At 40.3% G+C, this 25,846-nt stretch overlaps 1 protein-coding gene across 13 annotated transcripts in view; it reads right to left on the bottom strand.

Annotated features, from left to right (window-relative positions):
* Positions 1-25,846, bottom strand: part of CMTR1 (cap methyltransferase 1) — a 149,486-nt gene that overhangs the window by 22,282 nt on the left and 101,358 nt on the right. For 11 of the 13 annotated variants that reach the window (XR_009354683.1, XR_009354684.1, XM_059177813.1 and 8 more), the window contains 7 exons: positions 24,829-24,923; positions 24,646-24,718; positions 19,708-19,906; positions 18,571-18,689; positions 16,458-16,554; positions 16,017-16,149; positions 15,127-15,306 (listed from right to left, as the gene is read on the bottom strand). Coding sequence is in view for 10 of the 13 variants with exons in the window: in XM_059177813.1 (XP_059033796.1) it covers positions 15,127-15,306; positions 16,017-16,149; positions 16,458-16,554; positions 18,571-18,689; positions 19,708-19,906; positions 24,646-24,718; positions 24,829-24,923 (896 nt within the window). In the remaining 3 variants the exon portion in view is untranslated. Of the gene's footprint in view, positions 1-15,126; positions 15,307-16,016; positions 16,150-16,457; positions 16,555-18,570; positions 18,690-19,707; positions 19,907-24,645; positions 24,719-24,828; positions 24,924-25,354; positions 25,396-25,846 lie in introns of those variants that run through there. The other 2 variants (XM_059177819.1, XR_009354685.1) reach the window with 2 other exon arrangements.

The following is a 25,846-nucleotide window of genomic DNA, read 5'->3' as shown; positions in this document are numbered from 1 at the left end:
AACTTAAATGTCCACTGACAGATGAATAAATAAAATGTGGTAATATACCTAAGATGGAGTATTTTATTTTATTTTATTTATTTCACAGAGAGAGAGAGAGATCACAAGTAGGCAGAGAGAAAGGGGGAAGCATGCTCCCCGCAGAGCAGAGAGCCGGTCGTGGGGCTCGATCCCAGGATCCTAGGATCATGGCCTGAGCCGAAGTCAGAGGCTTAACCCTCTGAGCCACCCAGGCGGCCCATGATGGAGTATTTTTTAAAATTTTTTATTTCAAGTAAACTCCACACCACATGTAGGGTTCAAACTCACAACTCCAAGATCAAGAGTCACATACTATACTGACTGAGCCAACAAGGCACTCCTTTATATATATACTGAAGTATTATTCCAATTTTAAAAACAAAGAAAATTAAGCAACATGAGACAACATGAATGAATCTTGGGGACATCATGCTACGTAGAATAAACTAGTCATAGAAAGATCAATGCTACATGATTCCAATTATATAAGGTATTTGAAATAGTCAAATTCATAGAACCAGTAAGTAAATGAAACATTCTCATAGGATACAGTCAGTATACAGAAATCAATTGTATTTCCTCATACTAGCAATGAACTAGAAAATAAAATTTTAAACATACTACTTACAATACATCCAAATGCACAAAATTCTTAAGGAAATTTAGCAAAAGATATGTAAGACCTCTATACTGAAAACTAAAACTCTGCTAAGAGACGTTAAAGAAACTAAATAAATGGCCATTTTTTAATTTATGGATGGGAAGATTCAATTTTATTAAGATGTCCATTCTTACCAAATTAATTCATAAATTCAGTGTAATCTCCATCAAAACTCTAGGAGGCTTTTTGTAGGAACTGACAAAGTGATTCTAAAATTACACAGAACTGCAAAACAAACAAACAAAACAAAACAAAGACTAGCTAACAGTCTTGAAAAAGATCAATGCTGGAGAACATACACTACCTGACTTCAAGGTAATTTGTTTCAAGGTAGAGTCATCAAGAGAATATGACAAAGGACAGACAAACAGATTCATAGAATAGAACAGAATGCTCTAAATATAATCAATCACACATATAATTTTCAAAAAGAAATTTTTTTTCAAAAAGAGTGCCAAAGCAATTAAATGGAAAGGGGAATGTATTTTTAACAAATGTGCTAGAACGGGTATCTATAGGGGGAAAAAAAGAACTTTAACTCCTACCATCACACCACATGCAAAAATTAATTTCAGGTGGACTACAGGCCTAAATGAAACTTCTAGATGAAAACAGGACAATATTTTCATGACTTTAGTGTAGGCCAAGACTGTGTAAGGAAAAAACTCAAATCACTAACAAAAAGAAAAAAATGATAAATTAGATTTTATCATCAAAATTTAAAAATTCTAGGCATCTAAACGGAAAGAAAAATAGGTGAAATTACCTCAGTTCACAGATAACATGACCTTTTATGCAAAATACCCTAAAGATTCCACCAAAAAGAATTATAACTAATAAGCAAATTTGGTCAACCTACAGGATACAAAAATCAACACACAAAAACTAGTCATTTCTATACGCTAATAATGAACAATCTGAAAAGGATTACGAAAACAACTCCATTTACAACAGTGTCAAAAAAAAATAAAATAGGAATAAACTAAAGAACTGTAAGACTTGTACACTGAGAGTTACAAAACACTGCTGACAAAAATGGAAAAAGGCATAAATGAATGGGAAAACATCCTGTGATCATAGATTGGAAGACTCAATATTGTTAACATGATAATACTATCCAAAGCAATCTATAGATGCAATGCAATCCCTATCAAAATCCCAACAGCAATTTTTGCAAAAACAGGAAAACCCATCCTAAAATTCATATGGCATTTCAAGGGACCCCAAAGCCAAAATAATCTTGAAAAAGAAAAACAAATTGAAGGACTCACATTTCCTCCTCCTTTCAAAACTTACTACAAAGCTAGAGTAATCAAAACTGTGGTACTGGGGCGCCTGGGTGGCTCAGTGTGTTAAGCCTCTGCCTTCGGCTCTCGTCATGATCTCAGGGTCCTGGGATTGAGCCCCACATCAGGCTCCCTGCTCAGTGGGGAGCCTGCCTCCCTTCTTCTCTCTCTCTGCCTGCCTCTCTGCCTACTTGTGATCTCTGTCTGTCAAATAAGTAAATAAAATCTTTAAAAACAAACAAACAAAAAAAAAAAAACAAAAAAGCTGTGGTACTGGCTTAAAGACAGAAACATAGACCAAAAGAACAGAGCAAAGAACCCAGAAATAAATCCTTGCATATATGATCAAATGATTTTCAACAAGGGTACCAAGACCATTCAATGAGGAAAGAACAGTCATTTCAACAAGTGGGTTGGGGAAACTGGATATCTACATGCAAAAGAATGAAGTTGGTCCCTTATCTTACATCTACAAAAATTAACTCAAAATGGATCAAAGACCTAAATAAAAAAGCTAAAACTATAAAACTCTTAGAAGAAAACAGAGCAAAATGCTTAAGATGTTGGATTCAGTTATGACTTCCTGAATATTGTATCAAAAGCATAAGCAATTAAAAAAAAAGTAAATTGACTACATCAAATTAAAAACTATACACTGAAGGACAAAATCAATACCCAGGGGAAAAGGCAAAGAAGGAAAGAAAATATTTTCAAGTCATACATCTGATGAGGGATTAATATCCAGAATATATAAAGAACTTCTACAACTCAACAATGAAAACAAAGCAATTTAAAAATAGACAAAGGACTAGAACAGACATTCCTCCAAAGAAGATACAGAAATAGCCCAATATAAAAATATGTACATATCATTAGTGATTAGGAAATGCAAGTCAAAACTACAGTAAGATACAATTTCAAACCCATTAGGATGGCTATTATCCAAAAAACAACAACAAAAAAAGAGAGACAGACAATAACAGATGCTGATCAAGATGTGGAGAAATCTGGTGGGAATGTGAAATGGGGCAGATGCTGTAAAAAATAGTATGGCAGTTCTTCAGTAGCTGTGCCATTTAAGCAGAATTCACTACATGATCCAACAATTCCACTTTTTGGTATATACAGAAAAGAACTAAAAGGGGGGGTTCAGTTACTTGCACACCAATATTCAGAGCAGTATTATTCACAATAGCTAAAATGTGGGAATGATCCAAACGTCCAACAACAGATGAATGGATAAACAAAATGTGGTATATACATATGGAATATATTATTTAGCCCCGAAAGACTGAAATTCTGACACGTGCTACAACATGATGAATCATGAAAACATGCTAAGTGAAATAAGCCAGACACAGAAAAACAAATATTGTATGATTTCCCCTTATATGAGGTACCTAGACTAGGTATATTCATAAAGCTAGAAAGTATAATAGAGATTACCAGAGGCTTGGGGTGGGGGAAATGGGGAGTTATTGTTTAACAGATACAGATTTTCTGTTTTGGATGATTAACGTTCTGGAAATATACAGTGTTGATGGTTCCACAACAATGTGAATGACTATATTTAATGCCACTGAATTATACATTTTTAAAAGGATCAAATTGGTAAACTTTAAGTATATGTAACCACAATTTTAAAAAGATAAAATTTTTTAAACTTCTGCTTATCAAAAGATATCATTAAGGAAATAAATAAGTTAAGTCACACATTAGGACAAAATATTCACAACACACATATTTGAAACCAGACTTGTATTCAAAACATAGAAAGAGTTCCTACAATTTAAGAAAAAGACAAATCAATTTTTAAATGGTCTAAAGACTTAAAGAGATACATCATAAAAGAAATATACAAACAGCCAATAAACAAATGAAAAGAGCCTCAACATCATTAGTCATCACAGAAATGCAAATCAAAACCACAAGAGATACCACATAATGATATCACATAATGATTATTATGAAAAAGAAAAATAACACATGCTAGGGAGGATGTGGAGAAAAGGGAATCCTTGTGCAGTGTTGGTAGGAATGTAAATTGGTGCACACTATGGAAAACAGTATAGGGGCGCCTGGGTGGCTCAGTGGGTTGGGCTGCTGCCCATGATCTCAGGGTCCTGGGATCGAGCCCCCCATCCGGCTCTCTGCTCCGCAGGGAGCCTGCTTCCCCCCCCCCCCTCTCTCTGCCTGCCTCTCTGCCTACTTGTGATCTCTGTCAAATAAATAAATAAAATCTTTAAAAAAAAAAAAAAAGGAAAACAGTATAGAATTTTCTCAAAAAATTAAAAATACAGAACACTACTACCATAGTCTAGCAATTCTACTTCTAGGTATTTAACCAAAGAAAACAAAAACACTAATTTGAAAAGCCCATAGGTGCTCCTATGTTCATCACACTATTACTTACAATAGCCAAAATATGGAAGCAAGCTGAATGTCCATCAATAGATGAATGGATAAAGAAGATGAATATATATAACAGAATGTTACTTGATCATGAAAAAAAGAACAAAATCTTACCATCTACAACCATATGGATGGACCTAGAGGCTATCATGCTATAATAAGTAAAATAAGTGAATAGTCAGACACAGAAAGACAAAAACCATATGACTACTTATATGTGGAATCAAAAAAACAAAACATGAACAAATAAAAGCAAAACAGAAACGGACTTACAGATATAGACAACACTCTGATGGTTGAAAGTGGGGAAGGAATTGGGGGGGATGAACAAAATAGGTGAAGGGGATTAAGAGGTACAATCTTCCAGTTAAATAAATAACACATAGGAATATAAAGTACAGCATAAGGAATACAGTTAATAATACTGTGACAACTTTGTATGGTGACATATGGTAACTAGACTTACTGTAGTGGCCATTTCATATATGTATATAAACACCGAATCACTATGTTGTACACCTGAAACTAATACACTATTCAATTTTAAAAATATATTAAAAAAAAAAAAAAACTGCAACAGTCAAACACTACACCTCTACCAGAATGGCAAAAATGAAAAAGACTAACAATACCAAATGTTGGCAAAGACGTAGAGCAATCAGAATTTCACACTCTGCTGGAGGGTGTACAAACTGGTATAAGTACTTTAGAAAACTGCATGGTATTATTAAAAAGTTAAATACACATCTAACTTATGATCTAGAATTTCTGTTCTTGGATATTTATCTAAGAGAAATGAAAACATTTGTCCATCAAAAGCCCTTCACAAGTGTTTTAGCAGCTTTATTCATAACAGCCCCAAACTAGAAATATAGTATGTGTCCATCAAGAAAGAATAAATTTGGGACACCTGGGTGGCTCAGTTGGTTAAGCAGCTGCCTTCGGCTCAGGTCATGATCCCAGGGTCCTGGGATCGAGTCCTACATCGGGCTCCTTGCTCGGCAGGGAGCCTGCTTCTCCCTCTGCCTCTACCTGCCTCTTTGTCTGCCTGTGCTCGCTTGCTCTCTCTCCCTCTGTCTCTGACAAATAAATAAATAAAATCTTTAAAAAAAAAAAAAAAGAAAGAAAGAAAGAATAAATTTGGTAAGTCCATACAATTGAATACTACTCAGCAATGAAAAGGAACAAACACTACAAGAAAGAATCTCAGAAACACAATGGTAGGGAGAAAAAAATATGGACACATGGGTGGCTCAGTGGGTTAAGCCGCTGCCTTCGGCTCAGCTCATGATCTCAGGGTCCTGGGATCGAGTCCCGCATCGGGCTCTCTGCTCAGCAGGGAGCCTGCTTCCCTCTCTCTCTCTCTCTCTCTGCCTGCCTCTCTGTCTGCTTGTGATTTCTGTCAAATAAATAAATAAAATCTTAAAAAAAAAAAAAAAAAAATTAATATTTGTACATTGTTTTTTGAACATAGTGCTACTGTACACTTAACAGACTACAGTATAGTGTAAACAAAACTTTATATGCACTGAGAAACAAAAAAATTCATTTGTCTTGCTGTATTGCAATATTCACCTTATTGAGGTAGTCTAGAACCAAACCCACATTATCTCCGAAATATGCCTGTACAGGCATGTGTACCTTTAAATCTCTTTAAAAAGATGATATGGACTTTATAATTTAAAATGAAAATAACAGCAAAGTAAAGTAGGGTTTATGTGGAAATAAGAAGATGCACATGCAAGTAAATGTATATTTACTATGGTAAGGTTCTTACATTGTTCATGAGATAGAATAATTTTTGAAGGTAAACCATGGTAAGTTACAGATGCATACTGTAATCTCTGAAACAGCTAAAACATAACACAAAAGGTATATAAAAGGAAAAACCCAAGGAGATATAAAGGACTATTGGAAAACACCAAACTTTCACCCTCTACCCCTAAAAAGGAAAGAAGGAACAAAAAAAAAAAAAAAAAAAAAAAAAGAAGACAGGATAAACAGAAATCAAACCACCAAAATAGAGGATTTAAACCCAAACATATCAATAATTACATTCCATGTAACTGTACTAAATACTCTAATTAAAAGGCAGAGACTGATACATTATATGTTAATAAAAATAATAAAAAAAATTTTTTTTAAAGGCAGAGCTGTCACACGGGATAAGAAGGTAAAATCCAAGCATAGGTTATTTACAAAGACAAAGACAGGTTGAAAATAAAAGAACATAAGAAGACAAACCAAATAAATACTAAGCAAAAGAAAGCTGATGTGGCTGTATTAATACCAAACAAGATAAACTTCAAGACAAAGAGTATTACTAGAGATAAAGAAGGATATTTCATAATAACAAAAGGTTAATTCATTAAGAATAACAGAGAATACAGATTTAGAGACTAATGTACCTCATGAATATAGATTCAATAAAATATTCATAATCAAATATAGCAATATATGAGTGATACTCATAACCAAACTGCATTCAAAAATGCAAGATTTGGGGACGCCTGGGTGGCTCAGTTGGTTAAGCAGCTGCCTTCGGCTCAGGTCATGATCCCAGCGTCCTGGGATCGAGTCCCACATTGGGCTCCTTGCTCAGCAGGGAGCCTGCTTCTCCCTCTGCCTCTGTCTGCCATTCTGTCTGCCTGTGCTTGCTCTCTCTCCCTCTCTCTCTGATAAATAAATAAAATCTTTAAAAAAAAAATGCAAGATTTGTTTACCATTTGAAAATCACTCAATGTAACTGTATTGAGGGAATAAAGAAAAATAACATAATTTCTATAGACACAGAAAAATTATTTGGCAGAATTAAACATCCATTCATGATAAAAACTCTAAACAAACTCAAAATAGAATAAAACTCTTCAACCTGATAAAGGACTCTAAAAAAAGCAGAAACATCATACATAATGAATGATTAAACACTTTATCCTTAAAATCAAGAATAAGGCAAGGCTATGTGCTTTTATCACTTCAATTCAACATCAAATTGGAGGAATAGTCAGTGCAATAAGATAAGAAAAAAAAAACAGAGCTACCATATGATCTAGTAATTCCACTTTTGAGTATTTATCAATAAAAACTGAAATCAGGATCTTGAAAAGATTCAGTACCCCCATGTTCATTGTAGCACTATGCACAATAGCTAAGATGTAGAAACAACTTAAATGTCCACTGACAGATGAATAAATAAAATGTGGTAATATACCTAAGATGGAGTATTTTATTTTATTTTATTTATTTCACAGAGAGAGAGAGAGATCACAAGTAGGCAGAGAGAAAGGGGGAAGCATGCTCCCCGCAGAGCAGAGAGCCGGTCGTGGGGCTCGATCCCAGGATCCTAGGATCATGGCCTGAGCCGAAGTCAGAGGCTTAACCCTCTGAGCCACCCAGGCGGCCCATGATGGAGTATTTTTTAAAATTTTTTATTTCAAGTAAACTCCACACCACATGTAGGGTTCAAACTCACAACTCCAAGATCAAGAGTCACATACTATACTGACTGAGCCAACAAGGCACTCCTTTATATATATACTGAAGTATTATTCCAATTTTAAAAACAAAGAAAATTAAGCAACATGAGACAACATGAATGAATCTTGGGGACATCATGCTACGTAGAATAAACTAGTCATAGAAAGATCAATGCTACATGATTCCAATTATATAAGGTATTTGAAATAGTCAAATTCATAGAACCAGTAAGTAAATGAAACATTCTCATAGGATACAGTCAGTATACAGAAATCAATTGTATTTCCTCATACTAGCAATGAACTAGAAAATAAAATTTTAAACATACTACTTACAATACATCCAAATGCACAAAATTCTTAAGGAAATTTAGCAAAAGATATGTAAGACCTCTATACTGAAAACTAAAACTCTGCTAAGAGACGTTAAAGAAACTAAATAAATGGCCATTTTTTAATTTATGGATGGGAAGATTCAATTTTATTAAGATGTCCATTCTTACCAAATTAATTCATAAATTCAGTGTAATCTCCATCAAAACTCTAGGAGGCTTTTTGTAGGAACTGACAAAGTGATTCTAAAATTACACAGAACTGCAAAACAAACAAACAAAACAAAACAAAGACTAGCTAACAGTCTTGAAAAAGATCAATGCTGGAGAACATACACTACCTGACTTCAAGGTAATTTGTTTCAAGGTAGAGTCATCAAGAGAATATGACAAAGGACAGACAAACAGATTCATAGAATAGAACAGAATGCTCTAAATATAATCAATCACACATATAATTTTCAAAAAGAAATTTTTTTTCAAAAAGAGTGCCAAAGCAATTAAATGGAAAGGGGAATGTATTTTTAACAAATGTGCTAGAACGGGTATCTATAGGGGGAAAAAAAGAACTTTAACTCCTACCATCACACCACATGCAAAAATTAATTTCAGGTGGACTACAGGCCTAAATGAAACTTCTAGATGAAAACAGGACAATATTTTCATGACTTTAGTGTAGGCCAAGACTGTGTAAGGAAAAAACTCAAATCACTAACAAAAAGAAAAAAATGATAAATTAGATTTTATCATCAAAATTTAAAAATTCTAGGCATCTAAACGGAAAGAAAAATAGGTGAAATTACCTCAGTTCACAGATAACATGACCTTTTATGCAAAATACCCTAAAGATTCCACCAAAAAGAATTATAACTAATAAGCAAATTTGGTCAACCTACAGGATACAAAAATCAACACACAAAAACTAGTCATTTCTATACGCTAATAATGAACAATCTGAAAAGGATTACGAAAACAACTCCATTTACAACAGTGTCAAAAAAAAATAAAATAGGAATAAACTAAAGAACTGTAAGACTTGTACACTGAGAGTTACAAAACACTGCTGACAAAAATGGAAAAAGGCATAAATGAATGGGAAAACATCCTGTGATCATAGATTGGAAGACTCAATATTGTTAACATGATAATACTATCCAAAGCAATCTATAGATGCAATGCAATCCCTATCAAAATCCCAACAGCAATTTTTGCAAAAACAGGAAAACCCATCCTAAAATTCATATGGCATTTCAAGGGACCCCAAAGCCAAAATAATCTTGAAAAAGAAAAACAAATTGAAGGACTCACATTTCCTCCTCCTTTCAAAACTTACTACAAAGCTAGAGTAATCAAAACTGTGGTACTGGGGCGCCTGGGTGGCTCAGTGTGTTAAGCCTCTGCCTTCGGCTCTCGTCATGATCTCAGGGTCCTGGGATTGAGCCCCACATCAGGCTCCCTGCTCAGTGGGGAGCCTGCCTCCCTTCTTCTCTCTCTCTGCCTGCCTCTCTGCCTACTTGTGATCTCTGTCTGTCAAATAAGTAAATAAAATCTTTAAAAACAAACAAACAAAAAAAAAAAAACAAAAAAGCTGTGGTACTGGCTTAAAGACAGAAACATAGACCAAAAGAACAGAGCAAAGAACCCAGAAATAAATCCTTGCATATATGATCAAATGATTTTCAACAAGGGTACCAAGACCATTCAATGAGGAAAGAACAGTCATTTCAACAAGTGGGTTGGGGAAACTGGATATCTACATGCAAAAGAATGAAGTTGGTCCCTTATCTTACATCTACAAAAATTAACTCAAAATGGATCAAAGACCTAAATAAAAAAGCTAAAACTATAAAACTCTTAGAAGAAAACAGAGCAAAATGCTTAAGATGTTGGATTCAGTTATGACTTCCTGAATATTGTATCAAAAGCATAAGCAATTAAAAAAAAAGTAAATTGACTACATCAAATTAAAAACTATACACTGAAGGACAAAATCAATACCCAGGGGAAAAGGCAAAGAAGGAAAGAAAATATTTTCAAGTCATACATCTGATGAGGGATTAATATCCAGAATATATAAAGAACTTCTACAACTCAACAATGAAAACAAAGCAATTTAAAAATAGACAAAGGACTAGAACAGACATTCCTCCAAAGAAGATACAGAAATAGCCCAATATAAAAATATGTACATATCATTAGTGATTAGGAAATGCAAGTCAAAACTACAGTAAGATACAATTTCAAACCCATTAGGATGGCTATTATCCAAAAAACAACAACAAAAAAAGAGAGACAGACAATAACAGATGCTGATCAAGATGTGGAGAAATCTGGTGGGAATGTGAAATGGGGCAGATGCTGTAAAAAATAGTATGGCAGTTCTTCAGTAGCTGTGCCATTTAAGCAGAATTCACTACATGATCCAACAATTCCACTTTTTGGTATATACAGAAAAGAACTAAAAGGGGGGGTTCAGTTACTTGCACACCAATATTCAGAGCAGTATTATTCACAATAGCTAAAATGTGGGAATGATCCAAACGTCCAACAACAGATGAATGGATAAACAAAATGTGGTATATACATATGGAATATATTATTTAGCCCCGAAAGACTGAAATTCTGACACGTGCTACAACATGATGAATCATGAAAACATGCTAAGTGAAATAAGCCAGACACAGAAAAACAAATATTGTATGATTTCCCCTTATATGAGGTACCTAGACTAGGTATATTCATAAAGCTAGAAAGTATAATAGAGATTACCAGAGGCTTGGGGTGGGGGAAATGGGGAGTTATTGTTTAACAGATACAGATTTTCTGTTTTGGATGATTAACGTTCTGGAAATATACAGTGTTGATGGTTCCACAACAATGTGAATGACTATATTTAATGCCACTGAATTATACATTTTTAAAAGGATCAAATTGGTAAACTTTAAGTATATGTAACCACAATTTTAAAAAGATAAAATTTTTTAAACTTCTGCTTATCAAAAGATATCATTAAGGAAATAAATAAGTTAAGTCACACATTAGGACAAAATATTCACAACACACATATTTGAAACCAGACTTGTATTCAAAACATAGAAAGAGTTCCTACAATTTAAGAAAAAGACAAATCAATTTTTAAATGGTCTAAAGACTTAAAGAGATACATCATAAAAGAAATATACAAACAGCCAATAAACAAATGAAAAGAGCCTCAACATCATTAGTCATCACAGAAATGCAAATCAAAACCACAAGAGATACCACATAATGATATCACATAATGATTATTATGAAAAAGAAAAATAACACATGCTAGGGAGGATGTGGAGAAAAGGGAATCCTTGTGCAGTGTTGGTAGGAATGTAAATTGGTGCACACTATGGAAAACAGTATAGGGGCGCCTGGGTGGCTCAGTGGGTTGGGCTGCTGCCCATGATCTCAGGGTCCTGGGATCGAGCCCCCCATCCGGCTCTCTGCTCCGCAGGGAGCCTGCTTCCCCCCCCCCCCTCTCTCTGCCTGCCTCTCTGCCTACTTGTGATCTCTGTCAAATAAATAAATAAAATCTTTAAAAAAAAAAAAAAAGGAAAACAGTATAGAATTTTCTCAAAAAATTAAAAATACAGAACACTACTACCATAGTCTAGCAATTCTACTTCTAGGTATTTAACCAAAGAAAACAAAAACACTAATTTGAAAAGCCCATAGGTGCTCCTATGTTCATCACACTATTACTTACAATAGCCAAAATATGGAAGCAAGCTGAATGTCCATCAATAGATGAATGGATAAAGAAGATGAATATATATAACAGAATGTTACTTGATCATGAAAAAAAGAACAAAATCTTACCATCTACAACCATATGGATGGACCTAGAGGCTATCATGCTATAATAAGTAAAATAAGTGAATAGTCAGACACAGAAAGACAAAAACCATATGACTACTTATATGTGGAATCAAAAAAACAAAACATGAACAAATAAAAGCAAAACAGAAACGGACTTACAGATATAGACAACACTCTGATGGTTGAAAGTGGGGAAGGAATTGGGGGGGATGAACAAAATAGGTGAAGGGGATTAAGAGGTACAATCTTCCAGTTAAATAAATAACACATAGGAATATAAAGTACAGCATAAGGAATACAGTTAATAATACTGTGACAACTTTGTATGGTGACATATGGTAACTAGACTTACTGTAGTGGCCATTTCATATATGTATATAAACACCGAATCACTATGTTGTACACCTGAAACTAATACACTATTCAATTTTAAAAATATATTAAAAAAAAAAAAAAACTGCAACAGTCAAACACTACACCTCTACCAGAATGGCAAAAATGAAAAAGACTAACAATACCAAATGTTGGCAAAGACGTAGAGCAATCAGAATTTCACACTCTGCTGGAGGGTGTACAAACTGGTATAAGTACTTTAGAAAACTGCATGGTATTATTAAAAAGTTAAATACACATCTAACTTATGATCTAGAATTTCTGTTCTTGGATATTTATCTAAGAGAAATGAAAACATTTGTCCATCAAAAGCCCTTCACAAGTGTTTTAGCAGCTTTATTCATAACAGCCCCAAACTAGAAATATAGTATGTGTCCATCAAGAAAGAATAAATTTGGGACACCTGGGTGGCTCAGTTGGTTAAGCAGCTGCCTTCGGCTCAGGTCATGATCCCAGGGTCCTGGGATCGAGTCCTACATCGGGCTCCTTGCTCGGCAGGGAGCCTGCTTCTCCCTCTGCCTCTACCTGCCTCTTTGTCTGCCTGTGCTCGCTTGCTCTCTCTCCCTCTGTCTCTGACAAATAAATAAATAAAATCTTTAAAAAAAAAAAAAAAGAAAGAAAGAAAGAATAAATTTGGTAAGTCCATACAATTGAATACTACTCAGCAATGAAAAGGAACAAACACTACAAGAAAGAATCTCAGAAACACAATGGTAGGGAGAAAAAAATATGGACACATGGGTGGCTCAGTGGGTTAAGCCGCTGCCTTCGGCTCAGCTCATGATCTCAGAGTCCTGGGATCGAGTCCCGCATCGGGCTCTCTGCTCAGCAGGGAGCCTGCTTCCTCCTCTCTCTCTCTCTGCCTGCCTCTCTGCCTACTTGTGATCTCTCTCTGTCAAATAAATAAATAAAATCTTTAAAAAAAAAAAATATGGACACAAAAGTGTCTATGTATGATTCCATTTATACAAAGTTCTAGAACGCCAAAACTAACCTATGATGATAAAAATAAGAGTGGTTACTTCAGGATTGATGGACAGGAAAACAAAGGAATTTCCTGAGGTTACAGTAATGTTGGTTTTTTTCTTTTTAATCTTAATAGAAATGTAGGCTACATTAATATATGCATTTGTCAAAAATGACTGAAGTGTCCACATAAAGATCTATATTTCAGTTATGGAAGTATACATCAATCTTTTTAAGAAAAGAAAGAGAACTGGGGCACCTGGATGGCTCAGTTGTTAAGTAGCTGCCTTTGGCTCAGGTCATGATCCCAGGGTCTTGCAATCAAGCCCTGCTTCAGGCTCTCCTCCACTCAACAGGAAGCCTGCTTCTCCCTGTCCTACTCCCCCTGCTTGTGTTCCCTCTCTCACTGTCTCTCTCTGTCAACTAAATAAATAAAATAAAAAAGAAAGAAAGAAAGAAAGAAAAGAGAACAGATTTGATATTGAATTGCTTAACACTGAACCTTTGGGAGCATTGAGAAGTCCAGTTTCTTTTTTTTTTTTTTTTTAAGATTATCTATTCAAGAGAGAGTGGGTAAGAGAGAGAACATGAGTGGAGTGGAGGGGGCAGGGAGAGAGAAGCAGACTTGCACTAAGCAGGGAGCGGGATGTGGGGCTTGATCCCAGGACCTGAGCCGAAGGCAGACAGGAGCCTCCCAGGCTCCCCTGAGAAGTCCAACTCTGCCGTGCGTCCACATGTGCTCATAGCAGACAACACAGTTCAGCAAAAAGAAGTCCAGAAATGTTAACAAAGCCGTGGTTTTGCTGACTCTAGACCAGTTCAGCCTGCTTCCTCATGTATAACATGCTGAAGCTCAGCATCTGCTCCACCTTGGTACCTCCCATTACCATCAAGATGAGAGCACTTTGGTGGCAGTACTGTGGAGAGTTAAAATACTGCAGGATGATGGATAAATGGGTAAAGACTTCCTCTTCTGTGATTCTCCAAGGCCACCCATACCTTTAGACTTCTCTGGGAGAAGGGACTGTACCCTTAGAAATGACCTTTCCAACACCTGTCTGCTCTGTAAGAAAGCACCTGTACCGATTCACTGCTACTATACAACTCTCCAACATACCTCCAAAAATTTTTCTCTCAAGCTTGCCAACTTAGAAGACTGAGCCAACTGTCACTACTTTAAATTACTACCAGTAACAAGAAGCAGGGACCGAGGGTGGGAATCAAAGAAGGTTTAAAAAAAACAAAGCAGAACAACATTCAGATCACCCAACTGGGGAATTCATGAACTGGCAAAAAAGCTTTAATACCAGAAACTTCCAAAGCATGCTGCATCCTTGCTTCCTAGCCACCTCCTGTCTCCAAACAGGGAGCTTCACAAGGCCAACAACCATGACAGCCTTTCACAAACAGAAGCAATTCAAGAGCAGTCGCTCCTGCCTCCAGGGACACAGGACAAGGCTGCTGTCAGGTTTCACTGTCATCCTCAGGCTCCCATGGGCAGGGCTGTACCAACTAGGTTCCCACTGACCACACTGGAACAGGGCATGGGAGTAGGATGAGGGTCCCCCAACTCCTCAAAGTCCAAGGAGCTCTGGAATAAGCAGACTCATCCTAGTTACCAATTTTTTAGGACTGACCAAGTGATACTAAGAGCCAGTCATTCAGTCCTTCGTTCTTGGTCTTTCTTGATACCCCAGTGGTGTCAGCAAAAAACACCCGGTCTTGCTTACCTCTCGTTGGATCGTATCATGTAGTCAGTAAATTCATGGTCTCCCTTGATCACCTCCAAGGGGACCACAAGGTTGACGTCAGAATCAGTGTTCTGCAACTGGTTGAGTTTAATATTGACTGAGAAGAGGTAATCCCGCACGTCATCTATGCCCACCTTCAGGCCCTTGCACACCACATATCTGGGGGAAGAGACCCTGTCAGTCCACTGAGCAAGGGCTTCTCCCCCACATTCCTCCTCCCCAAACTCCCTGCTGAGTCATAAAGCTAAAGAGACTTAAGTCTATGCACAAAGAACAGCAGAGACTCTGCTGCAAAAGTTCAGTTCAATTCTTTCCTTTTTATGTTGGGCTGTATCTCTACCCTCTGCAGCAGCGGTTCCTGCCCTATGCCAGGCCAGCTGCATCACCATCACCAGGGAGTCTGTTAAATTACAGACTTACTTAAAAGACTCTCCAGGAATGGAGCCCAGAAACCTGTGTTTTTAACAAGCCACCCAGCAGTTCAGACTGGCCACAACTTCTCTCACATCATGCAGGAGCACTATGTACTGTATCCCCACTGAGATAACAGCAGTGCCTCTGGTTGGCAGCCTGCTTTACCTTGCCCAGCCCATGTCCCTCCAGGTGCCCTTTCTTCTGGTCACCTTCTCCTTCCTGGACCAAGCCCAGGATCACCCACCTAAGTGTGCGGAATCAGGCTTATGGGGAAGGAGGCAGAGGCTGAAGTGGCACACCACAGAACCATGAGGGTCAGAATCTGGACTCCTACTGGTTCTAACTATATCCTTTAAAAATCAGGGTTTTAATGAAGCTTGAGTAGTTATGCAGCAGGATGTGCTGTGCTAACCCGTAGTCAACTAGTCTGATTAGAACAGAGAGGAAAGCCTCACCTCTCTGAGTTGGCAGGACGGCTGGTAATCGGCTTAAAGAGACACACTCGTTCGAAGCAGCAGTAGAGCAAGTAGATGAGCCCCACACTGAAGGGTGTGAATAGGTCAAAGGTTTTACAGATGAAGTGGCCTCCTAGAGTCGAGCAAAAACACCAACAGCAGTCAGTGGGTTCTAGGTAACCTCAGGGAATAAATATGACAAAGCCAAGGACCCAATGCCTGGGCCCATTAAAGGAGGCAATTTAAGGGGAAGATTCAGCTTTCGAGGGGCTTCTGGGGCTTCTATAGCATATACTGCCCTAAATTCCTCATTTAGCCTCATTTAGTCACCTGAGCTAAGCTGGGTTTTTTTGTTTGTTTTACTCCCAAGCCCTGTACATGCTCTTGTCCCACGGGGCCTCTAATGGATCTTAGGCCGGGGAGACAGCTGAGAAGTGTCACCTGTTCGGACAACAGACAGCGCCATGAGGAACTGACAGAGCAGCAGCTGCTTGCTGAGGATCTCTTGCAGGTTCTCCTGCCCCTCCACAGAGAAACCCTGAAATGAGAGGAGGGTAAGAAGCGGAGTAGGAAAGAGATACAATGAGGACTTCATTCATCCCTACCCCATCCTCTCTGAGACGTCTTCAAGTGTTTTCATTGACTTCCACCATCTGACTGATACAGACACAGCTCAGCGTTTAATTTATTTTGGCACAGTTGTATGGCACCTCATGGGTGAAGTCAGCACTAGGACCCAGGCCTGACTACTAGAACAGGGCCTTCCTTCTGCTTCATCGCTCCCAGGGGATAGAACCAAGTCTGCTTTTTCAAGGAGACGGTCCAAAAAAGTGTAAAACCCGTGTGGGAATCCAGGGGAAGAGTAAGGGAGGACGGAGGCAAAATACTGGCTGGTCATAGGCCAACTACAAGCTAGGAAATAGAATACCCTATTCATCCCAAGAGCCATGGAGTGATGTGATGGCTCTGCCTGGGCTTACTCAGCCACTGTGCTGATCACCGACCAGGCCCCAGTACGGTGACAGAAGAAAAGTTAGCTCAACTCTTGTCACAGTAATCTCTCTTTCTCTGCTGACCAAAACCCCCTTCCTGTCTCAAGACCATGGAGCCTCTCCCTCCAGCTGGCAGGGCCTCTGGCCAGGGTGTTTGTTCAAACAATGTGCCTTCCTGTTCCTCGAGTGGTCTCCCTGCCTGTGAGATGCCAACAGGAGCAGAGAGTCAAGCTCACACAGAAGTAAAGGAGGCCAGTGGCTGGAGGAGCTGGGGAGAGGAGAGCTGCTGTTTACTGGCCACAGAGTTTCAATTTCACAAAAAGAAAAAAAGCAGGGTAATCTGTTTCAAAAAATGGGGGACATACTTAACACTACTAAACTGTATACTTAAAAATGGCTGAGATGGAACACTGTGTATGTTTTTTATCACAATTTTTTTTTAAAAAGTAAAGGAGGCTGACCTCTGTTAAGCTAGCTCCAGCCAGACCAGGTCTCCTTCACTCAGTCCTACAACGGTAATAGCTAACTGACCCAGAGTCCAAAATTGTTTAGCCATGTCCTCCAGATTTATAAATTTTTCTCAAAATGCATGTCTATTTGTAGGGTCAAAAAAAAAAAAAAAAAAAGCCCATGTCACCAGTCTATATTGCCTAAGCAGAAAGACAACCCTCGAGTTTGCACGCTGGCTGCCAGCCACATGGCACTAATGGCCTCAAAAGCACCATTAGACCCCCACATCTGCTCAGCGGCAGCAGCCCCCCTTCCCTTTATCCCCCAAGCCTGTCTCTCTGCTGTTCCCTGCTATGCACAATGCTTTGGTAAGACAGGGCATCTTCAGATCCTGTGCTGGTATCCTGCCCGTTCCTTCACCTTTCGACATTGTTACTGCTTGAGAGGCCACCCAAGGACCTCTGAGGTTCTCAATTCTAGCCATGTGACACTGGAGCAGTTGCCACATTCTCTGTCCTTCCTCTTAGAGAAAGTAGTGGCCCTCTGGAAAAGATTTCCAGCAGCATCATAATGGGATGCCCTCTGTACCTCAAGCAGCTGCCCAAAGAACAAGGCTCCCTGAATATTCACTTGAGCCCAACCACTGACCTCCAACCAGAGCCTCCTGTGGGTTCCCCCGAGCTGCTGCCTTTGGTTTTCTGGTCATCTGTCAGCCATCCAGAGGCTTAGGGGTGTAAGGACAGCCTCTACCAGGAAACACACCCAGGTGACAAATGATGGAAATGTTCTTCCCAATCATTTTTGCCTAGTCCATTGTGGTCACAGTTTTCACCTACCATCTCTTACAGCCAACCAAGGCCCTCTGAGGAAGTGAGCTAAGAATCCACTTGCTCCATGCAAAGAGGACCACAACATTACAATGTTACATTACAATGTTAACAAAAAAACCACTGAAAATGTGTGCAAAAAGAATAAAAACATACATCCCACATCCCTACTATCTGAAGAGTGAACCACCACCCTCTGGGGCAGCAAAGGACCAAATAAAACAAAACAAGCCTCTAACATGATAAATCCCTAAAGCATCACTCTATGGAAAAAAGACCACCTACCCCATCGGCCATCAGAAAGTGGACACCCTTGCGATCTGTGTTATCCAGGACAAAATTCCGAAAAGCAGTGATATTCTCCGGGCGGGTGATATCTCCATCTCCATCGATCCCACCTTCACCTGGCAGGGCACAAGATTCACATTCAGCTCATCCACCCCCCGCATCCCAGGAGCTGGGACATAAGCGCTCTGGGGCTGGGAACACAGGTTCTCCTTGAGGACCAGGAGAAAAGGCCCTGTGGGGAGCAACTCACTGCAGGATCTGTCCTGCCAAGCTGCCTTGTAGTGACAGACCAAGAGGCAAAAACAGGGCTCTGCTATAACAGAACAGAATTCAAAAAGAGTTGTCCAGTGAAGAGTCACCAACTGAAACAGAGGAACTTCCTCTCCAAGACTGAAGTTGTGTTTAAAGCACCAACATGGGGGCACCTGGGTGGCTCAGTGGGTTAAAGCCTCTGCCTTCAGCTCGGGTCATGATCCCAGGGTCCTGGGATTGAGCCAGGCATCCGACTTTCTGCTCAGAAGGTAGCCTGCTTCCTCCTCTCTCTCTGCCTGCCTCTCTGTCTACTTGTGATCTCTGTCTGTCAAATAAATAAAATCTTTTAATTAATAAATAAATAAATAAAATAATAAAGCACCAACATTTAGAAACAAGTATCAATTTTTAAATAAGAACCGTTATGAAAGAACTTGGGATTTGCTGCCAAATCACAGCAATCAAGAAAGAGTGGAGGGGACTGCGTGGGGCTGCTGAGCTGTCTGTTACCCAGTGCGTTCCACACCCGGTGCACAGTGCCGGAGACAGGCATGGGGTTTGTATTTGTTAATAACTCTGCCAATTCTCAGCCGGAGATCAGGCAGTTTCATTATCTCCTGTCACCACAAGAGAAGAAAAGAGGATTTAATATGGTTTTGATGAGAGTTTGCCTTGTGGAGTGTTTAACCTGCATCCTACAGGCCTGGGGTAAAAAGAGACCATCTAGAGGGAACCAAGATCTTCAAGACATGGACTAGAAACCCCAGGCTGAGGGACCCAGTAAAGGAAACATGCCCAGTGGATAATAACTGCTTCTGACCTAGAGTCCCCACAGAGGACAGTCTCCCATTGCCCCTAGGACCTCCTCCTCCGTGTCCTTACCATAGTAGGGTTCGAAGAGCTCACTGGAGGCTGAGTAGAAGTCTTCCAATTTGAAGTCATTAGGGCCCTTCAGAGTCATTCCAAAGCCCTTTGCATGCCACTTCTTCCTCCATAGCACATACTCTGAGAAACCGCCTGGGCCTGCACAGACGTCAGCAAAGTATAGAAGCTCAGCTTCCCGGTCCTTTACCAATGGTTTCTGCAAAGGCAAGTGGAGGACAAGGGAGGAAGGGAAAAAGTCTGGCTCAATGGGGAACAGGAAGGAGAATGCAGGGGGAGTAAAATGAGCCTTTCAACAAGTACAGTGTAGAGCTCCCGCCAGGGCCGCAACACCCAGGAGATGTACCCTCTGGAGTTGCCCATCCCTACTTCAAAATACCCCTGGTGCCCTCAACCATAGGGCCCAGCTCAGACTCCTAATAATAGCATCTGAATAGGAATCTGAGCATGCATTTTTATTTCTCAGAGTCTTTTCCTTATCATATCCTGCCTACAAGAGTCCCACTGAGTAGACTAGATGCTGTATCCCCCACTTACAGAGAAAAAAAAGACACCAAGACACAAAGCAACCTGTTCATAGCCTGCATGCAAGAAAGCTTATTCAGAATCCAGTCAGCCTGACTGCTAGACTCAGGTCTTCCCATCCAAAGCCTGAGAGGCTCTAACATCTCCCCCTCCCAATCACAGGGCCTACCTTTCCAAACCACAGCCTTTGCTTCCCTTCTCTTCCTTCTCGACTCTCCCTACTTTTCTCCAATTAACTTTTTATTTTGGAATAATTTTAGAGTTACAGAAAAGCTGCAAAGACAGAGTTCTCATATACTCTTCATCCAGATTCCAATTCTGTTGACATCTTACCTGGCCATTTGTCAAAACTAAGAAACCAACATTGGTACACTATTAACTAAATTCGACTTGATTCGGGCTTTATTAGTCTTTGTTTTGTCCCCAAATCCAATCCAAGATACCACAGTGCACTGAGCCTCCTCCTTTTTGCAGTCCCTTCTCCTGCCTTTGCACCTCTGCAGGCCATGTGCATGGGGCAGCGGTGCAGAGCTGGAGGCCGACAAGGCAGAGAGTGAAGGAGACACTGGTGTGCAGCCCCCAGAGGGCCCGCCCACCTCAGAAATAACTACATTACAATCATCATTTAAAATTTTTACTGGATTACAGGTTTGGTCACTCCAGTACCTTTTAACTCTTAATCTGAAATTTAAGTTGAACCCAGCACTGGCCCATACTGTTTCCCTTCTATACACCTGGTCGTAGAGGGTGAATTCTACTTGTCCCGACCTGGCTCCAAGGCACAGAGGATATGCCATCTGCACTGGTGACAAGAAGAGGCTGAGCTCTAGAGCAAATGACTAAAAAGGACCCTGAGGAACATCCAGCGAGAAGGAGCTTAGGCAGCTCAGCCCTCCCTCTCCATAGGTTTGTCATGGCTGAGTACTTGTCCAGAGTTCTGTAACTGCTAGATAAAGATCAGAAAGCTTTAGGGGAAGGTTTTAAGAAAGAAATGGAAGGGGTGCCTGGGTGGCTCAGTGGGTTGAGCCTCTGCCTTCGTCTCCGGTCATGGTCTCGGGGTCCTGGGATCGAGCCCTGCATCTGGCTCTCTGCTCGTCAGGGAGCCTGCATCTCCCTCTCTCTCTGCTTGCCTCTCTGCCTACTTGTGATCTCTGTCTGTCAAACAAATAAACAGAATCCTTAAAAAAAAAAGAAAGAAAGAAAGAAAAAAAGAAAGAAAGAAATGGAAAATACTAATGTTCACAATCTCATCACTTTCTGGGTGAAAAGGGCCCTGCCTCTGATGATAGCTATCCAGCTTCATCAAAACAGTGAAGAAGTCTCTGGAGAAACTGACTTTAGCTAAAAATAAACTTCATCATCCTATGACAAGCCCACCCAGGCATGCGGAGATATATCAGTTCTTGCTCTTCTTTCCCACCAATCTAGCCCAGTATTCTTTGTTCCCGAGCCACCAATTATTCATATTTTTGTATTATATTCATTTGCACACAAAAAAAAGATCTAACGGCATTTACTGAGAACATTACATAGCATTTTCTAGGCAGCACAGTGCCAAGGAGGCAAGAGTCACAAGTTTAAGGCCTGCACACACTGGGAAGAGGAAAAACAACGTTCCTCATCACTGGCCATACCTAGCCCAGGCTGTAGGCTTTCCCAGCGAGCTGCTGGTTCAGGAAGGCTGGGCAAAGGAAGGAAAATGAATCAATGAAAGAATATTACCTCCAAAAAGAGGGCATAAGTATGATTTCATTCTTTGATTTCAAGACATGTGGCCCTCACAGGTCATGGCCAGAAGGTCTTTTCATAGAAAGGACAGCTAAAGTTCTCACCTCTGCCACTTACGGCCTGTGCAGTTAAAGGCAGCATACAATTTACGCCTTTAAGCTTGAGCTCCCTCAACTATAAACTGGGACTAATGTAGGTTCTCAAGGCTATTGAGGGATTAAAGTACCATATGTCAAAGATGGTTATAAAAATTAAATACTAAACAAACATAAGATGATATAATATTCAACTATATCAAATTCCTTGGAGTCAAAATTCTTGTCCCTTTCCATCACCTCATGCAGTACTCATGCTCAGTGGGTACTTTGTAAGTGCTGTCTAATTCCTTCTAAGATACCACTGCAATTCTAAGATCCACATTCAGTTTTTGTCTCCTGTAAGGCTTCACGGACAACGTCTACTTACCTCAGCAACATTCCCAAGCACACAAAGCCCACACATAATGTTATGGTTTATTATAGGCTATCATACCCCCAAAGAATCTAAATTCCCTTCTTTCCCTTGTCTCTTCCAATTCTTGTTTATAACTCGTTTCCCTACATAGTCTCTTCTCTCCTTTTACCACAACCCACAGAACCAGAATGCCAGTGAAAAACTTCATAGTCCCCCACCTCCCACCTCCCCACACTGCCCAGGCTTCAAGTTCTCCATGTTCTTCTAAAACTTGCCTGATCCAAGAACTACTGAGACCCCAGCAAACACTTCAGCTACTCCCGTCTCTGCAGGTGACTGTGCTAGAGCACAATGCTCACCTGAAAAACACACTCTGGTCCTCAGGGGAAAACAGAGATGAAAAGAGAGAAGAAAAGAGTAGGGGCTGGAGAGAAATCACTTCCTATAGTAGAGTGCAGAGAAACATCTCTGAAAGGGCAATTCTCCATGGCCAGTAACAATCAGTTCAGGTCCAGAAGGTGCCTGAAGCATTACAAACACAGCTGCCTTTTCCTATGTAACTAACATCTCCACCCTTGACCTGAATGGTACAACCCTGGTGCCTCCTTTGCTTTCCTGACAGCAAAAGACAATAACCAGATCCCAGCTGCTGGAGGCGTTTACAATCAAAAGCCCAAAATGATGTGGCTTCCCAGCAGCCTGACAGAGCTCCTTTGCCAGGCAGGGGTTTAAAGGAAATCATTTGGAGCTCAGAAAATTAAACCAACATTATATCAACCTAATTTTCTCAAGATGCTAACTCCAAGAGGCCTTTTATGCTGCCTGCTGGTCCTGAAAAACAGGGAGGGAGACCTGGGGGAGAGAAATAACTATGGGCTAGAGGGGTCCACATGCCAGTTTTGCCAGCATGGAGGGAAGCAGTAAGGGAGGTGAAACTGAAACATTAAAGAACTTGGAAAATAAGTTCCTTTAGCGGGTGGATAATCATGAGCCTAGTGTAAGTACAGTGAAGCAGAAACAGGTTTGGGAACAGCTGGCTCCTAGCTCGTCACTGTCAAAGAGAACTAACTTTTAGGACTGAGTGAAAGTGCTTTGAAACCCTGAAGGGAATGCTAGAATGAAATTTCCTTTTTCTCTATCATTATGGTATGTCTGTGTTCAGAGAAATGAGAAAATCATCAGTAGAAAATCATTTTGCTCTACCACTTCTTGAGAAGGGCCAAAATCTAATAATTATGATCCGATACAAAGCTGGTTCAGAACGGCAGAAAGGGAAAGTGGTCACATCTGAAATCACAGATCTTAGAACTGGAACAGATCCTAAAGGCCTCTGGTGCTACCTAAACACTCTGACATGATAGTAGGGCTAATTTCAGGGATGAGGCAGCTGAAGCCCAAAAAAGGGAGAACTTAAGTGACACCCCTATAATGTAAGTGCTATACTTCCTGCCCCACAACCCATCACTGAACAACACAGCCTAGATTTTCAGACAGGATACTGATTTTAAACGGACCGGTGAAAGGACCCAGATGCTTACATTTCATTCAATACTCATGTCACATTTCCCCAAGCACTCCCTTCTCATTCTAGCCACAGCACACAAATCAGACGATGTCACAGATTTGAATTTGGAAAACAAGCTCACTGTAAAGACTACATACTCATCCTGGCAGCAACTGGCCTCCACAGAAAGGCTTTACAAACATCCCCACCCCACACCCTTGCCAGTTCTCAAATCCACCAGAACTTCCAGAACCTAAATGCCACAGGGGAAAAGATCTCATCTATCTCATTCAAAATTATATTCCTGGTGCCCGGCACATGGTAGGAGCTGGATACATGTTTGATGGAGGCAGAAGGAGGGCCCACGCTCTATCTCTTACCCTCCTCCTCCCTGCTCCGTAGGCCTACAGATGTCACAACTCCTGATTTTGCCCAGTAATGTCCCTTTGCCGCTGCTGTAAGCACTACCCTCCTCCGCCTGGGGTGAGCAGCAGGATCTGCAGAGTTGGGGGCTACAATTCTGAGCCTGAAGCCCTAGAGACAACTGCTTACTGGAGCTTCCCTGGGACCATAGGATGCACCATGGGACCTAATTTGAGAAAATCAAAGCAAAATCTCTCTCACATAGCAGGAATAGTCTCCTGACATTGCACAAATGGCAATTTCTAGGCCACTGAAGCATAAGCCCATTTAGCACTATGAATTCAGACAAAGAATTTTGTTCTCACCCCACAAGAGTCCCGTGGATTTGTAAACATGCGATCAAACACAAAATCCATGTTAGCCATCTTCATGGCTGCCCTGTAATAAAGACAGAAAAGCAAAACTCAATACACCAGATGTATGGAAAGCTATGAAAAGGTGGAACAGTGGATGTCAGGGGAAGGGAGAGGTGGGCAATGTCAGCAAACCTGTTTAGGAAGAAGACTCCTCGGATCATCTCGTAGGGATTGGCCCGGGTCCGAGCTCGCCGCATCTCCTCCCCATCTAGGACATCGAACACACTCTGCCCAGGGAGAGTCAGAACCTTAAGGTGAGCATCACCCTCCAGGAAGGGACAGGGGACTTAAGAGCTTAAGGAGCTCATCTCAGCCCTTGGAAGAGCTACAATACTGCCGCATCCCAGCTCTGAAATGACCAGTTGTGTGATCCCAGACAAACTGCTCAATCTCTCAGACCCTCAACTACCTCACCTGTGAAGTGGTAAAAAACAAATGATAAATAAAATGTATTTATCATTTATTTATATATCCCTGCAAAATGGTTAATAAATGGCACCTGTGGGTAGGCACAAGGCCACCTGTTGGCATCACAAATCCTCAGAACAAATCTGTTTCTCCAGTCCAGCAGCAACTTTCCAAGGGACCAGAGTACTGATAGTAAGGCTCACTCAGAGGGCAAAGCAAACCAAAACCAGTGTTTTGTGATGGCACCTACCCACACAGTAGGGATTCCTTCTCCCTTCTTCTATTTTCTCCCTGAGAAAAAAAAGCCTCACTTCACCAGAGTTCCTTAAGGATATTCCCAACCCTCTGCCTACAAAAAAAATTTTGTGAGGCTGGTCTGAGGCTTCTTCTCTAACCCATTTCTTCCTCAGAGCTTCCCTGGCTCATCCTGCCCTGGGCCATGTACTTCCTGACACAAACTCACACCGAAAGCTATCAAGGAAAGACTAACATTTGCCCAGCATGTTAGGAGCTTCATGCTGACTATCCAATTTAACTCTCAAAACAATCCCGGGAAGTATTTTCTCCCCATTTTAGAGATGAGGAAACGTCAGAGCAGCTAAAGCAACTGACCCAAGGTTACACAGCAAGAAAGCTGCAAAGGGCCTAAATTCACAAGGATGTGAATTCAGGTCTACTGACACTAAAGAATCATTCCAAACTTTTCACTACACCACACCCCCTCAGGACTATGATGGACTGA

The sequence above is a fragment of the Mustela lutreola genome, chromosome 6, assembly GCF_030435805.1.
Source record: "Mustela lutreola isolate mMusLut2 chromosome 6, mMusLut2.pri, whole genome shotgun sequence".
Taxonomy (NCBI): Eukaryota; Metazoa; Chordata; class Mammalia; order Carnivora; family Mustelidae; genus Mustela; species Mustela lutreola.
This window is presented reverse-complemented; position numbering and strand designations above follow the sequence as displayed.